Genomic DNA, 18344 nt, shown 5'->3' on the forward strand with positions numbered 1-18344 from the left:
GCTTCCGAGCCACTGTCATCTCTATTGCAGTGGCCTCTTGATTGGTCTGCTTGCTGCTGTTTGTTCCATTATATTTTTTTCCTCCAAAGAACAGCCAGAGTGAACCTTATAAAATATAAATCAGATCAGGATTCTCCTGTACTCCAAATCCTCTGATACTTTTCCGCGTCTCATTCAGAATCAAAGCCAGAGACCTGTGGTGATGCGTGAGGACTCCCTGCGGGAACGGACCCTTAGGTTTCTGTGGCCTCTTTGCCAACCCCTTTCTGCCTGCTCACTCTGTTCTTTGTTGTTGGTGTTAACTGAGATAAAATTAACATACAACATTATATTAGTTTCAGGTTAACAACATAATCATTCGATATTTGTACATATCATGAAATGATCACAAAAGTCTAGTTAACATTCATCACTGCATAGTTTTTTCTCATGATGAGCATTTTTAATATCTACTCTTAGCAACTTCCAGGTTTATAACACAGCATAATTAACTGTAGTTAGTATGCTGTAAGTCACATCCCCAGGGCTTACTGTTTTATAACTAGGTGCTTGTATCGTTCGCACCTTCATCCACTTTGCCCACCCCTCACTGCCTGCCTCTGACAATCACCAGTCTCTTCTCTGTTTATGCTTTTTTTTTTTTTTTTAACATTGCACATGTAGGTGAGATCATACAGTATTTGTCCTTCTCTGTCTGCCTTATTTCACTTAGCATAATGCCCTCAAGTTCTATCCATGTTGTCAGAAATGGCAAGATACACACACACACACACACACACACACACACACATTTTCTTTATCCTTTCATCCATTGATAGACACCTAGGTTCCTTCCATATCTTGGCTATTGTAAATAATGCTGCAATGAATGTTGGGGTGCATGTATCTTTTCCAGTTGGTGTTTGTTTTTCCTTCAGATAAATACCCAGAAATAGAATTGCTGAATCATATGGCAGTTCTATTTTTAATTTTTTGAGGAACCTCTACTGTTTTCCATGGTGGCTGCACCAATTTCCATTTCCACCCACAGTGCATGAGTGTTCCTTTTTCTCCGCGTTCTCACCAACCCCGTTGCTTCTTGTCTTTTTCGCAGTGGCCGCTCTGACAGGTTCGAGGTGACTCCTCCCTCTGTTTTGACCGCACTGTCCTCTCCGCTGCTCCTGGGCAGGCAGCCCCCGCTGGAGGGCGTCTCCACGTGTCACTCTCTCTGCCTGGAACGAGCTTCCCGCTTCCTTCGGGCCTCTTGAAATGTCACATTAGCTCTCTAATGCCTCCGTACCCACTGGGCCCCAATTTTGTTCTTTAATCACTGCGTTTATTACCACCTGACATGTCATGTGTTTATTGTTCCTTGTCTGTTTCACACTAGAATTTCCGCCCCATTAGAGTAATTTCTTTTTCCCACTGCAGTGTCACCAGGACCTCAAACAGCTCCCTGCATGGCGGATGTTAGGTACATATTTACAAATTCACTCTTTCATTCATTCAGAGTTTTTAAATACTGTGTTATGCATGAAAAGTATTCTTTCCCATATGGTCATTTAAGTTTTTATTTTTACTGTTTTTTATGTAAAAATAATACATTTATGGCTTCAGAGTTTCCTGTTTTGCTTAAAATATTTCTCCATACCTCCTGAGGTTATTTGTATCTTGTACTAAATTATCTTCTTAGAATTTTAAAAATCTTTATTCCATTTGGAATTATTTTTCTGCATAGTGTAGTTTTTCTTCCAGACAGAGAACCAATTCTGAGAAAGCTAGCTTATTAAATATCATCCTTTACCCAATGATTTAAAGTATCACGTTTGGCACATATTAATTTCTCACATACTTTAGGAGCTATCCCTAGACATTATCTTCTGTACCACTGATTTATTTTGTCTGTCTCTCTGGCAGTTCCTAACACATTGTAATACATTGGCTTCATAGTAAGTTTAAGAATTTGGAGAGGCAAGTCTCTCTCACGCTAATGCTTTTTCTAATTTTCTTGGATTTTCTCAGGGACTTATTTTTTCATATAAATTATAAATTGGTCTATGTAGTTTAAGAAGTTTTCTTACAAACCGCTGGGATTCTCCTTGGAGATATGTATATTAATTTTAGGGAGATTTAAAGTTTTATGTTGTCTTCTAGTCTATTTTAAGAAAATAATTGAAAACTTAATGTTGAAGTGAACATCTCTGTGTAACTATTTATAGCAGTGTCAAGTTGGAAGTAGCCCAAGGATCCACTATTAGGGGAAAGGTGAAGTAAATTTAAAGACACATTCACAGCCATTCATTCACTTCTTACTTCAGTAAATGTTTGAGTCTGCTCTGTGCCAGGCACTCGGCCTTGTGCTTGTCTCTAGGACTTAAATGATAAACAAAGTATATGATCCTTGCCCTTAATGGTATTTACAGCCTAGTGGGAGCAACAGCAGGGAATCAAATAATTGTGAATAAATGTAAAGTTGTAACTGTAATCAGTACATGTGCTGTAAGAGCCATAGTAGCAAAATTCAACTTTGTTAAAGAAATGATAGAAGGCTTTTTTTAAGCATGTGGTATTTGATCTAATATCCAAAGGAGGAAAAGTAGGTGAAAGCCGTTCAGAATGTATGAAGTATGTGGTGGGGGACGCATGGGGCATTCACAGAACTGAAAGAAGGCCAGTGATATGGGACACAGAGAATGCAGGGCTCGAGATGAGGCTGGAGGCTTGCAGCAAGGCCACGCTCAGGAGTTTGGAACTTTATCCTGGGAGCAGTGAGGTTCCTTGAGGTGTTCTAAGAGGGAGGGAGGGGGAGACTGTGTGAGTGAGTTTTGGTAAAATTTGGCTTTTAAACTCACTCTGGCCTTGTTGTAGAGAATGGTCTGGGGTGGTGGTCAGAAGAGTCGGTTTTGGAGTTGAGTGGCAGTTGTGAAGTTGAACAGAAATGGCTGGATTTGAGGGATATTTTTAGAGAGAAGATCTATGAGACTCATTGAGGCACGATATGGGGACAAATGAGAGGAGTGTTTAAAAGGTGACTCCTAGGTTCCTGGTTTGTTTGTTGGATACTAAACACTAAAAAAGAACTTGAGTTGGGACTTGGGAGAGTTGAATACCTGTCCAGAGTAGGACATAGTGAATTTGTGATTCCTTTGAGATATCTGGGTAAAGATGTCAAAAAGCATTAAAAGTATATTTATGAAATGGTACAAATGATGGGAAAGACCAGTGTTACAACGATAAATTAAAAAATCTATGTGATATTGTTCTAGAGCTTTGTTGTCTAATGTGGTAGCCACTAGACACACATGTGGCTATTGAGTTCTTGAAATGTGATTACAGTCTTCCCTCTATCTGAGGGTCCTGCAGTTCAACCAGCTGTGGGTCGAAAATATTCAGAAAAAAATTCCAGAAAGTTCCCAAAAGCAAAATTCCACAGAGTGGCAACTATTTACATAGCATTTACATTGTATTTACAGCTATTTACACAGCATTGGTATTGTATTGTATTACGTATTGCAAGTAATTGTAAGTAATCTATGGATGATTTAAAGGATATGGGAGGATACTTTTGCATAGGTTATATGCACATGCTGCCGTTTTACATCTCGTACCTGAGCATCCGTGGATTTTGGTGTCCGTGGTGGGGGCATGGGGGTTGGTCTGGAATTAGTCCCCTGCAGACACCAGGGGACGACTGTAGTCCAAATTGAGATGTGCTGGAAATGTGAAAAACAATCAGATTTTGAAGACTTAGTACCAAAAAAGGTAAAACATCTTATTCCTAGGTTTCTATATTGGTTACATTTAAAATGATAATATTTTGCACATACTGGGTTAAATAAGATATATTGTTGAAGTTAATTTTATCTGTCTCTCTTTTTACTTTTTTAACATGGCCACCAGAAAAATTAAAATTACAGATGTAATGTGCATTATGTTACTATTGGATGGTGCTGTTCTAGTGTTAGCTCTCCTGGGTAAAAAGAAAAGCACAGAAACAGGCTGGTAGAAATAAACCAGAACGTTATCATTTATGGGAATGTTTTTTGTTTAGTTTTGTTTTTCTATCTTTCTTTGTTTTTCAAATTTCATATGGATTATTTTTAGACATTAAAAGCTTTTACGCTTTCAATTTCTGAAGGCCAAGACAATTTGATGTTTCCCTTTCATACTCACGAAAAAACTTTAGTTTTCTCAATGGCTGTAATACTTCAGTGAGGTCATCAAAGGAGGATAATTCATCCTAAACAAGTACTTTCAAGCATGGCTTCTGTCACCACCTGACACGTGTTCATTATCAGATTTTTATGCTGTATCATTATCTTTAAGGTGCTGAAAATAGTTCTGATACAGAAAGTGCTCCTTCTCCTTCACCAGTTGAAGCTGTCAAGCCCGGCGAAGACAGCACTGAAAACGCGCCTCCTCGAGGGACCACGGAGCCTGCGGCCGAGCTGGAGGCCACACCCGACGCCGTGCCCAGGGCCTCTCCCTCGCCGGCAGTTGCGAGCACAAAAGCAGCCGAGGATGACAGTGTGGAGACCCAGGCGAACGACAGCATGGCAGTGGACACAGCAGAGCCGATGGATGTGGAGCACGAGGAGCGCGGGGCTGAAGGCATTTCCGCCCTGGACCTCCCCTCGGCCGCCAAGGCTGACGCTGTGGATGTTGAAATGCCAGAAAGCAGTCCCTCCAGAGTCGAAGGGGACCCCAAAGACAGAGACCTGGAGAGAAGCAGCGAGAAGCCGGAGCCTGGAGACGACGACCTAGGGGTGGCCCAGCAGATGAGCGCCCCGAGGCCCGAGCTCCCCTCTGACCACGACTCCAGTGCCACATGCAGTGCCGACGAGGATGTGGACGGGGAACCCGAGAGGCAGCGGTGAGGCTCCCTCCTTGACCTCCTCCTGCTCTTTACTCTGTTGGTTGCAGACTGAACCCCAGGGTGGTGCTGGCTGCTGAGGTTACTCCTGTAGAAATACTGGCAAGTGAGAGAGTCTGTCTGCTTTTATTTATTTATTTTTTAAATTCTTTATTTATTTATTTATGGCTGCGTTGGGTCTTCGTTGCTGCGCGCGGGCTTTCTCTAGTTGCGGCGAGCGGGGGCTACTCTTGGTCGTGGTGCGCGGGTTTCTCATTGTGGTGGCTTCTCTTGATGCAGTGCACGGGCTTCAGTAGTTGTGGCTCACGGGCTCAGTAGTTGTGGCTCGCGGGCTCTAGAGCGCAGGCTCAGTAGTTGTGGCGCACGAGCTTAGTTGCTCCGCAGCATGTGGGGTCTTCCTGGGCCAAGGCTCGAACTCGTGTCCCCTGCATTGGCAGGTGGATTCTTAACCACTGCGCCACCAGGCAAGTCCCTCTGTCTGCTTTTAGTGTTGGGTTCTGATGCTGTTCACCTGATTAAGTAACCAAAAAGAATTGTGTGATCATTATTCTTCAATGAGAAAGATTTTAATTTCTTTCTACATCACTTGTTACATGCGTGCCATATGATAGCAGAGAAGGGGCTGTCAGCTCACAGAGCTGTGGCCTGAGCCGCTTCTGTGGCAGAGCCGTGTGATGTGGTGGTGAAAGTGGAGGTGGGGGGGCGCCGGCTCCAGCTTTGCCCCCAGACCGAGCAGCCTCAAGCCGGGCCTGCGGGGCCTGCACATGACACGTGAGAGATGCTGAGGGCGAAGATGGGAACTGGAGTGAAAGTGTGTTGGAAGCGTAATCAAGATTCAACTTAGTGGTCATTATATAACGATCACTTTTTTGTATCAGTTAAAACTGTAGGTTTTTCATATTTGCAATTCAAAATATCAGGTACAATACAAATTACCTTATAAGTACTTTTAGTCAAATTAATAATATGCAAATATAATCTTAATGGTTTTTATAAAAATTACTGTAAAAAATACATATTTTGCAGGAGTAGATGCCAACTTCTTTAATATATTTAATTTCCTGGGTGTTTCCTTTTCCTTGAAAGCAATGGAATCACCTAGAATCACAGTAGAATGTTGGATTGGTGCAAATTCTAGAAGTGAATTAGACTAAAATGTAATTTAACCAGAAACCCAATTCAGCTCTGGTTTTTGTTTTTGTTTTTCTTTTTTTCCCCTTTTTAATAAGAAAGAGGCTCTCAGGAGACAGCCAGATTCTGCTCAGAGCTCAGCTTCCATAGTGTGTCCTGGTGTCACTGTGCTTTCAGTCCATAACCAGTATATTGTGCATCTTACATATTCTAGAATGGGACTTGGTACTAGAATAATATTGAACATAACAGTGATGGATTCTCCAAAGAGATTTTTATATGGTAGATACTAGAATTTTAATCAACAAGAATTGAAATAATATAAGGCTCCTACTTAACCGCTGGTTTTCAGAAAATTGAAGATTCTAGCCCTCTTTTCTTCTCATGTCACAGTAATCTAGATTTTAATTGTCCCAGGCTTTAGAGTAAACATCAGTGGATTCAAGCTGTGTGGTCCCTTTTTAAGCCTGCTTTATTGAAATATCTCAACTAAAATAAGAGTTACCTGTGTTTCACACTGCTGGTTTCAGTAACGTTTTTTTTTTTTTATCGGTAACTTATTTATAAATTTATAAATGAAGGAAAAATTATGATGGCAGTAATCTTACAGGAGAGGAGCATCCTAAGAGATGACCGTGACAGTAGTTGTGAAATTTTGAAATTCCTCATAAATATATAGTGGTCTGTGGATGATACTCTAAAGTTTACTTCACTTCCAAACTATTAAAATAACACTTTCAGTTGTCTTCTATATCTTTAATATTATCTTTATTCTTTGTGTAATATGTAAATTGTTTTCTTTTACACATTCTAATTTTCTTACCAATTTATACCTTTTAAAATGTTCATCTTTCCCCAGTAACTGACAACACTGGGAAATATGATGGAGCCTGTAAGGTATTGATATAATTTCCCCAGTTCATACGTTGGGTGTCCTAAACTCAAGTGTATGTCCTGAAAATGAGTGAAGCTGGTGGAGTGTGAGATGGCAGAGCTGTGACTGGGGAGCATGGGCTGGGTGGGGAGGGCAGCCCTGCAAGTTCAGCCCGCTGTTGCATGGGAGTGCTGCCTCTGCGGTGCCATTTCTTCCCATTTTTCATGAGAAACCAGAAGTCTGGGATTTTGGGTGAAATTCTTGGTTTTAAAATGATGGTGGTTTATTCAGATGTTTTAAAACAATACTCTGTGATCCTAGAAAAACATTCTGTTACAGGTAACATAGTTTGTAACCTATGTTAATGATAAATTAGGACCTAACTTTTTATAATGGCCCTTGTTCAGACTGTTCTGTTGGTTAGATGCAGATGATTAAATTCAGATAAACTTCAACCTATAAAGCAACGTTAGGCTTCTTTACCTAGAAAATTAGCACTGTAGATTTTTTTCCTGACTGTTCAAATATGCAAGGTTAATGTGATGTGTGTGTGTGCGTGTGCGTGTGTGTGTGTGTGTGTGTACATGTTAACTTAGAAGGAATTATGGTGATTGTATGTTTAAAGTTTTAAATAAGAATATATTAATTTATCTTTTTAAATTGCATTTGCAGAATGTTTCCTGTGGATTCAAAACCTTCATTGTTAAACCCCACTGGATCTATACTGGTCTCATCCCCAATAAAACCAAATCCACTGGACCTGCCACAGCTTCAGCATCGAGCTGCTGTCATCCCGCCAATGGTAAGTTTTCAATGTGAGTAAGAGGTGTTGAAAACAAAGACCTTTAGAGACATTTCTTCTCTTCTTTAATCAGTGCTTGGTTTTTTAAAAAAATTGTGGTAAAAAATCACATAACATAAAATTTACCGTCTTAGCTCTTTTTAAGTGTTCAGTAGGGTTAAGTATATCCATTTAACCATCACTCTCCTTCCCCCCCTTCCCCCAGCCCCTGGTAACCACCTTTCTACTTTCCGTTTTATGAATTTGGCTACTTACATAAGTGGACTCATACAGTAAATATTTGGTTTTTTGTGGCTGGTTTATTTCACTCAGCGTAATGTCCTCAAGATTAATCCATGTTGTAGCACATATCCGATTCTTCTTCCATTTTAACACTGTATGTATAGACTACATTTTATTTATCCATTCATCTGTTGGATACATTGCTTTTTCAAATGGATTCATCGTGATAATTGATTGAAATGGTCATTTCCAATTAAGGAAAAAAGAGAAATATAGTGCTCTAGCCATAAATGTTAGTAAGTTCTGTGTTTGTTTTGTTTTGCTATAAGACAATAGTAGAATAAGTATATAACTGGGTTTTGAATATTTAGAATAAATTATAGAGGTTATGGTTAACTTTAGTATACAGTTCCAAATCTAATTTTATTTACATTTTACCTTATTAATCTCTACGAGTTTGACTCCCTTTTGATCCTGAATTCCAGTCTTGGGTATTGATCTTTTACTTAGTTATGTTCTAGCTCTTGCTTTATTTCAGAGGATAAAAATTTATTTCGTCTCACATGACAATATGTGAAAGTTAAGTGTGTGCTTATGATAAATAGACTCACCAAAAAAATCATTAAGCATTTGCTCATTCATTGATTTACCCAAATGGACATTTATTGATTGTCTGCCTAGTTCAAGATAACATTTTTAATGCTGTGTGGAATATCATGATCTCTGACTTCAGAAAATTTAGCGATTGGTCTTGATAATAAGACATAGAAAAAAATCATAATAAAAATTTAAAAGAATTAAAATGTGATGCTCTCTTAGGTTGAAAAATATACTATGGGTGATTCAGAGGAAGGAGAGCTTCCTTCTTAAAGAGACACTTAAAGAAGACTCCATGTAGGAAATAATGTTTTGGTTGGACCAAAACAGTTCATTTCGCTTTATAGCAAAAGGAAGAAAGCCATGTTTACATATAAGCCAAAGCACAAAGGCAAGAAAATTATGTGTGTATTATGGGTGCAGTGAAAAACCCTACTTATGGCAGTGGAGAAAACTCTGGAAGTCTTTAGATAATAGGTTCTAAAAGAGTCAGATCTGTGCTATTCCCAGGACTCTTTTGTGTTCATGAAGTGATGGACTGAGTTAGGGGATGTTTATTTAGTGTTGGACAAAGCAGCTTGGGTTCCTTCATGAAGTGGGAGAGACAGAAAAGAAGCAGAGAAAACAAGCATCTAATTGCAAATTGTGGCGAGTGCTGTGTCCTGTGAAAGAGAGGGAGGGGGTTTGCAGTATGTTTTGGATGGTTAGGGACAGCCTGTCTGAAGAGGTGACGTTTCATTTCCGTCCTGAAGAGAATTGGTATGTTGGTATGTTAATGAATTGGTTGTGGGAAGAGAGGAGATGGAGTCCAGGGTGGCTGCCAGGTTTCTGGCTTAAGCTGCTGTGGTTCTGTTACGTATGATGGAAATCACTGTAGGAGAAGCACTGAGTTTAGCAAATGAAAAGTTCTGTTTTGAATATAAGTTTTGAGGTGCTTTGAGATATCCAAGTGGAGTTAGGTAGGCAGTCTGTGAGTGTGGAACTTGGAGGAAAATGTATTAGAAATAGAAGTTTATGAGCCATTAACATACAGGTGACATTTAAATCCATAGAAGTGGGTGTGAGCACCTGTGAGAGGGCAGAGAGGAGAGTGGGACCCAAGCCTGAGCCACTAGGGACTCAACATCGTGAGTTAAAAGCAAATGGAAATATTGTGATTTCTGTTTTGATTTCTCTTACCACAACTTTGGGATTTATTTTGTGTTCAGATCTGAAAGTAATTGTTTAGCATTTTAAGCATTATGCTTGAAGATTTGATTAAAAAACGGTAAAATCACTTCAAGCAGTCATATTACAGAAAGAAGCATTACTTGCCACAGATGGTAATTACTATTTTGTTGGTCATTGGCATATTTAGATTTTCTTCTTCCTGTAGGTTTCCTGCACCCCATGTAACATACCGATTGGAACTCCAGTGAGCGGCTTCGCCCTCTACCAGCGACACATCAAAGCCATGCACGAGTCGGCGCTTCTGGAGGAGCAGCGGCAGAGGCAGGAGCAGATGGACCTGGAGCGCAGGAGCTCTGCGAGCCCGCGCGGCGCCCCCAAGAGCCCAAGCAGAGAGTGGGAAGGTAGGCAGCGCTGGCGCCACAGGGGGCTTTCCTGGTGGGAAGCAAAGCTGCAGTGTCCTGAGCGCTTAGGAACTTGATTTATGGCGCTTGTCCCTCACAGGTAAAACCTTTACGTTGACCTCAGTTAAGCTAAAGAAGGCCAGTATCACTGACCACAGAGGAATGACAGTAACATTTTCAGTAGTCTTGTTGTTAATGTGAATTTTCTGATATTCACCTTAATGCTGGATGACTGCATAAAAGCCATGCTTTACGCTACATTCATTGGAGTTTTCAGAGTGAGAATTGTCCTGTCCTCCAAGCAAATCAGAGTAACATTCTAAATCTCTGATACGACAGGGGACAGCTTTGTGTAGCATATAGCCAGTTAGACCTTGACTTACCCTCGCTCTGGCCATGGGCAAGCCACTTGACCTTCTCAGCTTTGGTTTTCTCATCTGTACAGTGCAAATGATATATCTGTCTGTCTAATCTAGCTATATCTCTGCCTTGCCGGGATTACAACCTGTAAGAAAGAATGAGCGTTCGGTATTGTTTTATAAGACATGGCTCAGCATCATTTTATGTACAATATAATAAGTAATAGTAGTATATTCGTATATGCATAGTGTGACAGATACCATGAAGGTACTGTTATTGTTGTACGTCACTTATTTCAAGTGACAGATTTGAGTTGTGCGTGCTCTTTTTAGTTGGTACATGATACACTTAGTTTCTTTTAAAAAAAGAAAAAAGGGAGCGATTTCTAAATTTTAGTAACTTCTTCTGGCATGGGAAGAAAATGGCACATGTATTCTGGTTGATAATGACTTACGGACTATCCAGTATGCTATGCTTAGTGTATAAGACTATTAAAGTCTTCTCTGATTATGATTTCAGTTTTTGTAATGATTCAGAAGACTGTAGTACCTGACATAGATAAGAGCTATTAGCTGTAGAACACCATGCATTTCAAGGGCTATTTAATATAAAAGAGGAACTGTGCTGCTTAACTGACCCTGCCGGCTCCCCGCCCCTGTCACACCAGTAATGACTTATTAGTTACACGACACACTGAACCTCTTATGTTAGAGTTTCACGTATCAGATTGTTAGTGTTTTAAATATAAATCGTATGCTATTAAAAATGTGAACCAGAGTGATTAATACCCACCAGGGCTGTGTGTATAATAGGTGCTAAATGAATATTTCTTGAATGGAGGTAAAAAAAACATTGTTAACCTTTGGGCTTTTAGTATATTGCCTCTAGGGAATCCTTAATTCCTAACTCAGTAATTGACATAATGTATACTCAGTAATTACATGTTAAAGGAATGATTAAATGAAGTAGGATAAAAATGGATTTAGCAGAAGTGCTTGTCTTCAATTATGAGAAAATCTGTCATTATGAGAAGGATAAATTATAGAATAATTCAAAAGTCTTTTGATCTATTCCTTACATAAATGATTTAGAATAAATTTTTTAAGGCAGAATTAAAATGTAGAAAAAATAACATTCAAAGGTATTTGCTGAACTCATGCTAAAGCTTAACATTATTCAGGTGACAATATCTGGGTCATTCTAATATGTCTGTATTGTATAGTTACTTTAGGACCTCAGTATCTTTTCTTGACCTCCTTTACGAGATGGGTTGTATTTGGTAGCTGGGGAGACTGAACTAGGCTAGAGCCGTAAATTCTGAGACTCCAAACTGTGACTTGCATTTCTCCGTGATCAGTCACGTTAATTCATGTGGTTTAGATCTGAATGGTACCCTTACTTTTAATAGTGATGCAGTGGTCTTAAAACCAAAGTGTCATTATATATTTGATCAATATGACACCAAGGTGTTTGTTAATAAGACACCAGTTTGGTTCAGGGTGACTCTTTACAAACTGGGATGGTTGATTACATTTTATTCCAAGGTTAACTTTTGTTTTAGCTAATCTAGCTAGTATGTTCATCCAGTAATTTATTTAACAAGTGCCTGAAGGCTCTCCTGAATTTATAGCTATCCTATGTTTCGCTTAAAGGATAATCTCCCAAATAACATTTCTATATTTGCAGTTAACTTGCTTGTATGTAGACTGTTTGATATAAATGAATAGTTTATAAGATGGTAAGTATAGTGAGAAGAGGATTTACGTATAAACCATCACCAAACTGGTATTGTCCACCTGAGGTAGGACCACAGTTTTGGCTTTTCCCTTCATGGGCTCATTTAGAAGGCAACAGGCAGCACCTGTTGTCCACCTGTTTGATTGTGTTCACCTTCTCTTAATATCAATGAGACAGGTGGCTTAAGCCTTTCCACTTGTAGAAAAGCTTGAAAAAACCTCAGAGAAAGATTGTTTTCATTTTCCAGTAACGTTTACACACATTGACTCCTGCTTTAGTTGGAAACCTTTTTTCTACAGGGAAAGAACTCAGACTTTACACATGTAGAGAGAGAGTTAGAAGTGAAATTCTAATGCAGGTTTTAAAATCTATCCAATCAAAATAAGAGTCAATGCCTCTGTGCAACTGAATCTAGTTTATTTTGTTGTTGTTGTTTCTTAATTTTTTCAGCTGAGTACATGATGATTTAAATAGCTATATTTAAAACCATCTAAATTTTCACCTTTTTCTTTAGCACTATTATGACAAAGTGTGTTTTTCCGCATGATTATAAAACAATCAGACGCTGAATATATGTAATATATATTGCAATGCACTCTCATGTTAAATTCTCTAGAAAGGGAGAAGTGATATTCTTTTAAAGTTGGTTTATTTCATAAATCTGCACAGTATTAGGACACTTAATAATCTAAGTCATTATATTAATCCTTCAGAGAAGGAACGGGTAACATCATCTTGATGGTTACCCCGGAGGCATCTGAAATTTCTACACCCAGTGCTCAGGGAGACACCATTGCACTCAGGATGGTTTAGAGCTCAGGGCCAGGAGTTGCACTGCTTTTGAAAAATCTCCAGCCTTGGTTGGGCAGTTAGGTGTGATTCTTCTGAGCCTCAGTTTCCTCCTCTGTCAAATGGTGTTAATGATCTCATTAGTCATGAGGGCTAAACGAGATACTTCTGTAATACACAGTGCTCTGCCCATAGTACAAATTCCTATTAGCTGACATTACAGTTGTTGTTTCTGGTTTTAAAAAATATCTTAGTTAACTAAAGAACGTTTTAATTGTGCTGATGAGTCTCTATCTGAAACCAGTCACAAACCATTCACTTAAAAGTGAAATGCTGGAGACCTTCTCTTTAGAAAGGGCCTGTGAGGATGCCCAGTGTTACTTCACTGCAGTGCAGGAAGAAAGAAAGGAACCAAACAAGAGGTTTAGCTGCTGAAGGGAGAAGACAAGTTATGATTCACAGGGTAAGATTATTCACCTAGGAAGCCTAAGAGAATTAACTGAGAAAGTTATTAGAGCTAAGAGGAAAGTTCATTAAGTTTCTCAGAAAGAATTGATATACAGAAATCTACGACTTTCTTTCTTATATATCTGCAGTAATCAGTATATATAAATATATATATATATTCCCATGTATATTAAACAGATGGTTTTCCTCACAACAAAATATAAAATACCTATGAATACTTTTTATGAAATTATGAAAAATGACCTATATGAAAACATCTAGGTTCCTCAATTAGACAGCTCATTATAAAATGTCAAGTCTCCTATAAATACAGGAGATAAATTTAATGCACGTCCACTGAAAATTCCAGTGATACTTTGTTTGGGGAGGAAGTATTCAAAATGATTTTAAATTTAGATTTATCTGGAAGAATAAATGGGTAAGATTAGGTAAGCAAAAGAATAAAAAATGAATGGGAATTTGTTCCGGCAGACATTAAAATGCCACAATTTAAAGTGGTTTGGATTACAGATGAGTTTTTACTTTCTTCTTTGTGCTTTTCTTATTTTCCAAAATTACACTATGTCAATTCACTTAAAAATAAAGAAAATATTGTATATTATATATATAATTATATATATGTGTGTTTTTACTTTATGTGGAATAATTTTCATCAGCATTACTACAGTAAAATTCATAGTTTTATAAGCTTGTGTAGCCTTTTAAAAATTATTTTGATCTGTATCTTTTGAAATCCTTCTTCCGTTTCTTGATTACATTTATTTCTCTGAATATTAAGCAGTGGGCTTCAACAGGCTAATTATAAGAGCTGAAGTCCTCAGAGTTCTGGCCTCTAATTCAGGCCATACTTGAATTCACAGAATGGCTGGATAATCTGATGTTTGCCTGCTGTGGTCTTTATTGCATGTGAAAATACTTGATTCTCCTAATGAGAGGAAAGAGAAGTTCTTTGTGATTTGAAAGAAAAAATTGTAATTGAATGTTTGAGGATTTTATTAGGTCAAAGTAATGATGCTTACACAGAAGATTTAGATTTATAGGGTTTTTTTAAACCTCTCTGTGGGTGGATTCCCCCCCGGGAATTTTAGATGTTGATAGTAGTGTGTAGTTGGATCTGCCCCTGGATGGTGTGGGCTTGGTCCTTTCACACTTACTATTTTAATATGGGGTTCTTCCCTTATTTTGATAACTTTAACTTTCATAGGAAAATCAGTCGCCTATATGCCTTATGCTGAGGTCACACATGCTCTAGAACAGGAAGCACAGGTGCACAGTACCGCAGCAAGGTCAGCATCAGCGTGTAGGCTCTCTCCGAGAGAAGTCAGTAAAGCCGCGCCACAGCCCGATGTGAGTGCAGCGCGCTGTAGTGTCCCACCAGGTAAATACCGCTCCTCTGTGCCGTGGCTCCTGGCCATCGACCTACACGTGATGACCTGGGTGGTTTACTCCCAGGATGCGCCCTTGCTGTTTCAGAATTTCTCTGCATTCCATCTTCAGTTGTATTCAGTTGAGATGCACTGGGCCACTGGGAGGTTTGTGTTCATACATGTGTACTGTGACGTTGACTGCCTTCTTTTAAGAGTACATGTACTTTGTAAAAATCTTGAGATCCACCCCCCTAAAAAAAATTCAAGTGTCTGTGAGAGTCAGAATCAGCAAATGTTTCCAAATTATGCAGGATGCAAAGAGGATGTATAACTGGTTGTCAGTCAATCTGTATATTCTCCAGAGTTGTAATATCAGCTGTTCCTAACAAACACCCTTTTTCTGACCTCCATTGTGAGGTCCAAAGAGTGATGGAGAGAGAGAAAAAATTGTTTGCCACTTGCATATGCTGAGCAGAAATAGTTTGAAATGGACGTCAGCCTGAAAGCTCTGGTTTGCCAGGGAGTTGAGTATTTCAACCTCACCAATACCATTTGTGACCTGAGTATGGATACAGGTTTAATTTAAGTGAAAGAAATTTAAAATAGAAATGTTCATCCTCAACTACATCTTGCACTTAATAGTTTAAATGTGATTGAAGAAACAATTGAGATAGGTGGAATGTCGCAAACTAGGAAATTGACTGTTTTAAATAACGTTTTCTCCCTTTTGAAAGTCCTCCAGCCTGCGCCGCATCAAGTGATAACTAACCTCCCTGAAGGGGTTCGGCTTCCAACAACTCGACCCACGAGGCCACCTCCTCCTCTCATCCCATCATCCAAAACCACAGTGGCTTCAGAAAAACCGTCTTTTATACTTGGAGGCTCCATCTCACAGGTAAAAGGGCTTCTCTTCCCAGTAGATGGCCTGTTGTTTTTTGCTTTGGTAAAAATTGTCCCTCCTTCCCATATTAATTTGTCAGAGTCCTAATAAATAAAAATGTGTCTATTTATGAAGAGACAGTGACCTGAAAATGCAGCAGTCGCTTTCTATTCCATACCACACACAGGAAGTTTATTCGAGTCATGTGCCCAGGTTGAATGACGGTGGCACCCGCCTGGTTTAGCTTGGGAAAGGTGCGTGTGCCCTGAAGTGTAGTGTAGCATGAAAGGAGATGGAATAGTTTCAAGTACTAGAGGATAACTATTTTAAAGGTTCTAATATTAAATTGTAGATGATTGGTAAGCCCTAGTTTATTCTGACCTTGGCCTCTCTCTCTCTCTTGACGTGGTCTGGTTGTAAAGCCTCAGTCAGGCTGACTGACGTTCATCACCAGTGACCGCGCCCCCTTTGGGCTGGGGGCCATTTCCGCCCCTCCTAGGCTCTCTTCCTCCACTGCCTCAAGCGCTCTCTGTTGTTGTAGGTTAGTTCTGCCTTTTCCAGAACTCGATATAAATGGAGTCTTACAGTGTGTGCTCTTCTTTGTCTGTCTTCTTTAACTTAGCATTAATGATTTCAGGGATTCGTCTAGATTTTTTTTTTTTTTGGCTGCATTGGGTCTTTGTTGTTGCGCGCGGGCTTTCTCTAGCTGCGGCGAGCGGGGGCTACTCTTCGTCGTGGTGCACGGGCTTCTCATTGCGGTGGCTTCTCTTGTTGTGGAGCACAGGCTCTAGGCACGCAGCTTCAGTTGTTGTGGCACGTGGGCTCAGTAGTTGTGGCTCGTAGGCTCTAGAGTGCAGGCTTAGTTGCTCTGCCGCGTGTGGGATCTTCCCAGACCAGGGCTCCAACCCATATCCCCTGCATTGGCAGGCGGATTCTTAACCACTGCGCCACCAGGGAAGTCCCCGTCCAGGTTTTTGTGTAATCAGTAGTTTCTTCCTTTTTATTGCTAAATAATACTCCATTGGATGAACATACCAATTTGTTTATCCATTTTCTTGATGATGGAAACCTGAGCTGTTTTCTGCTTTTTGGCTGCTGTAAATAAAGCCAATATGAACATTCTTATACTGAGCTCTTTGTAGACATGTGGTTTCATTTCTCTTGTATAGGCCCTGAGAGCAGAATGTCTGGGTAGATGTATGTTTTACTTCATAGTTTTGCGGAGTGGTTCTACAGTGCCACTGCCACCAGCACAGTCTGAGTTCCACTTGCTGTTGTCATTCTTTTTTATTTTAGTCATACTAGTAGGTATGTAGTGTTCCACTCTGGTTTTATTCTGCATTTCCCTGATAACAAATGATGTTGAGCACTTTTCATACACTTATTGGCCATTTGTACATCTGATTGTGAAGTGACTGTCTTATTATTTGTTTTTATTGGACCTTTTAGTTATTAGGTTGCAGAATTTCTTTATACATCACAGGTGAAAATTCTGTTTTATATATATATATACACACACACACACACACACACACACACACACATACTTTTTTTTTCTCTATTTGTGGCTTGTGTGTTTTGATGCGTAGAAGTTTTAAATTTTGATGGAAGTCCATATACATTTTTTTCCCTCTTATGACTAGTTCTTCTTCTCTGTAAAATCATTGCCTGTTTCAAGCTTGTGGAGATTTTCTCCCAGGTTTTCTTCTGAAAGCTTTATAGTTTTGGCTTTTATATTTAGGTCCACGTGAAACTGATTTCTGTGTACAGTGTGAGGCGAGGATGGGCCTCATCCATCCGTGTGGCTCTGCATTCCCGTGACGTTGGTTGAAAAGTCTTTTCTCTCTCCCATTTGCATGTTTGGGTCTGTTTCTGGACTCTGTCCTGTCCCATTGACCTACTTGCCTGTCCTTCCATCAGCACCAGTCTTGGTTACTGTGGTTTTTATAGTAAGTCTTAAGATCATGTCGTATAAGTCCTGCAGTGCTCTTATTTCTCAGGATTGTTTTAGCTCTTCTGTGTCTCTTGTATTTCCATATAAGTTACATAATCAGTTTGTCAGTTCCTACAAAAAATTCTGCTGGGATTTTGGTTGGTATTGCATTAAATCTGTAGATTAATTCTTAAGAAAATTGAGTCTTCTAATCCATGCACATGTTTGTCTTTCCATTTATTTAGGTCTTTGATTTCTCTCAGCAGTATTTTGTAATTTTCACTGTAGAGATTTTGTACATGTTTTGTTAGCTTTACTATCGGTTAATTTGATTATTTATAATGTATTTTATAAGCAATATTTTAAAATTTTTCCTTTTCTGGTTCTTTCTGGTGTATGAAAAAAGTTGATTTTTATATCTTGACCGTATCTCCTGTTACATTTACTTACTGTTTCTGATAGGGTTTTTTGGTTTTATTTTTGTTTTTTTTGGGGGGGGGGTAGATTTCTTAGGACTTTCTCTGTATGCGTGTCGTCTACAAATAAAGACGGTTTTACTTCTTCCTTTCCAATCTTTATGCCTTTCCTTTTCCCTGTTTTATTAAACTGGTTAGGGTAGAACTTTTAGAACAATGTTTAATAGAAGTGGTGAAGAGATTATACTTTGCTTGTTGCCCATCTTAGGAGGGAGGCATTCAATATTTCACTCGTAGGTATGTTAACTATAGACTTTTCATAGGTGCCCTTCATCAGATTGATGA

The 18344-nt window shown here is 39.2% G+C and overlaps 1 protein-coding gene across 2 annotated transcripts in view; it reads left to right on the forward strand.

Annotated features, from left to right (window-relative positions):
- Positions 1-18344, forward strand: part of NCOR1 (nuclear receptor corepressor 1) — a 149399-nt gene that overhangs the window by 92180 nt on the left and 38875 nt on the right. For both annotated transcript variants that reach the window (XM_036835424.1, XM_036835425.1), the window contains exons 21-24: positions 4306-4852; positions 7530-7659; positions 9854-10049; positions 15505-15665. In XM_036835424.1, coding sequence (XP_036691319.1) covers positions 4306-4852; positions 7530-7659; positions 9854-10049; positions 15505-15665 — 1034 coding nt within the window. The remainder of the gene's footprint in view (positions 1-4305; positions 4853-7529; positions 7660-9853; positions 10050-15504; positions 15666-18344) is intronic.

Source organism: Balaenoptera musculus, chromosome 20 (genome assembly GCF_009873245.2).
Source record: "Balaenoptera musculus isolate JJ_BM4_2016_0621 chromosome 20, mBalMus1.pri.v3, whole genome shotgun sequence".
Taxonomy (NCBI): Eukaryota; Metazoa; Chordata; class Mammalia; order Artiodactyla; family Balaenopteridae; genus Balaenoptera; species Balaenoptera musculus.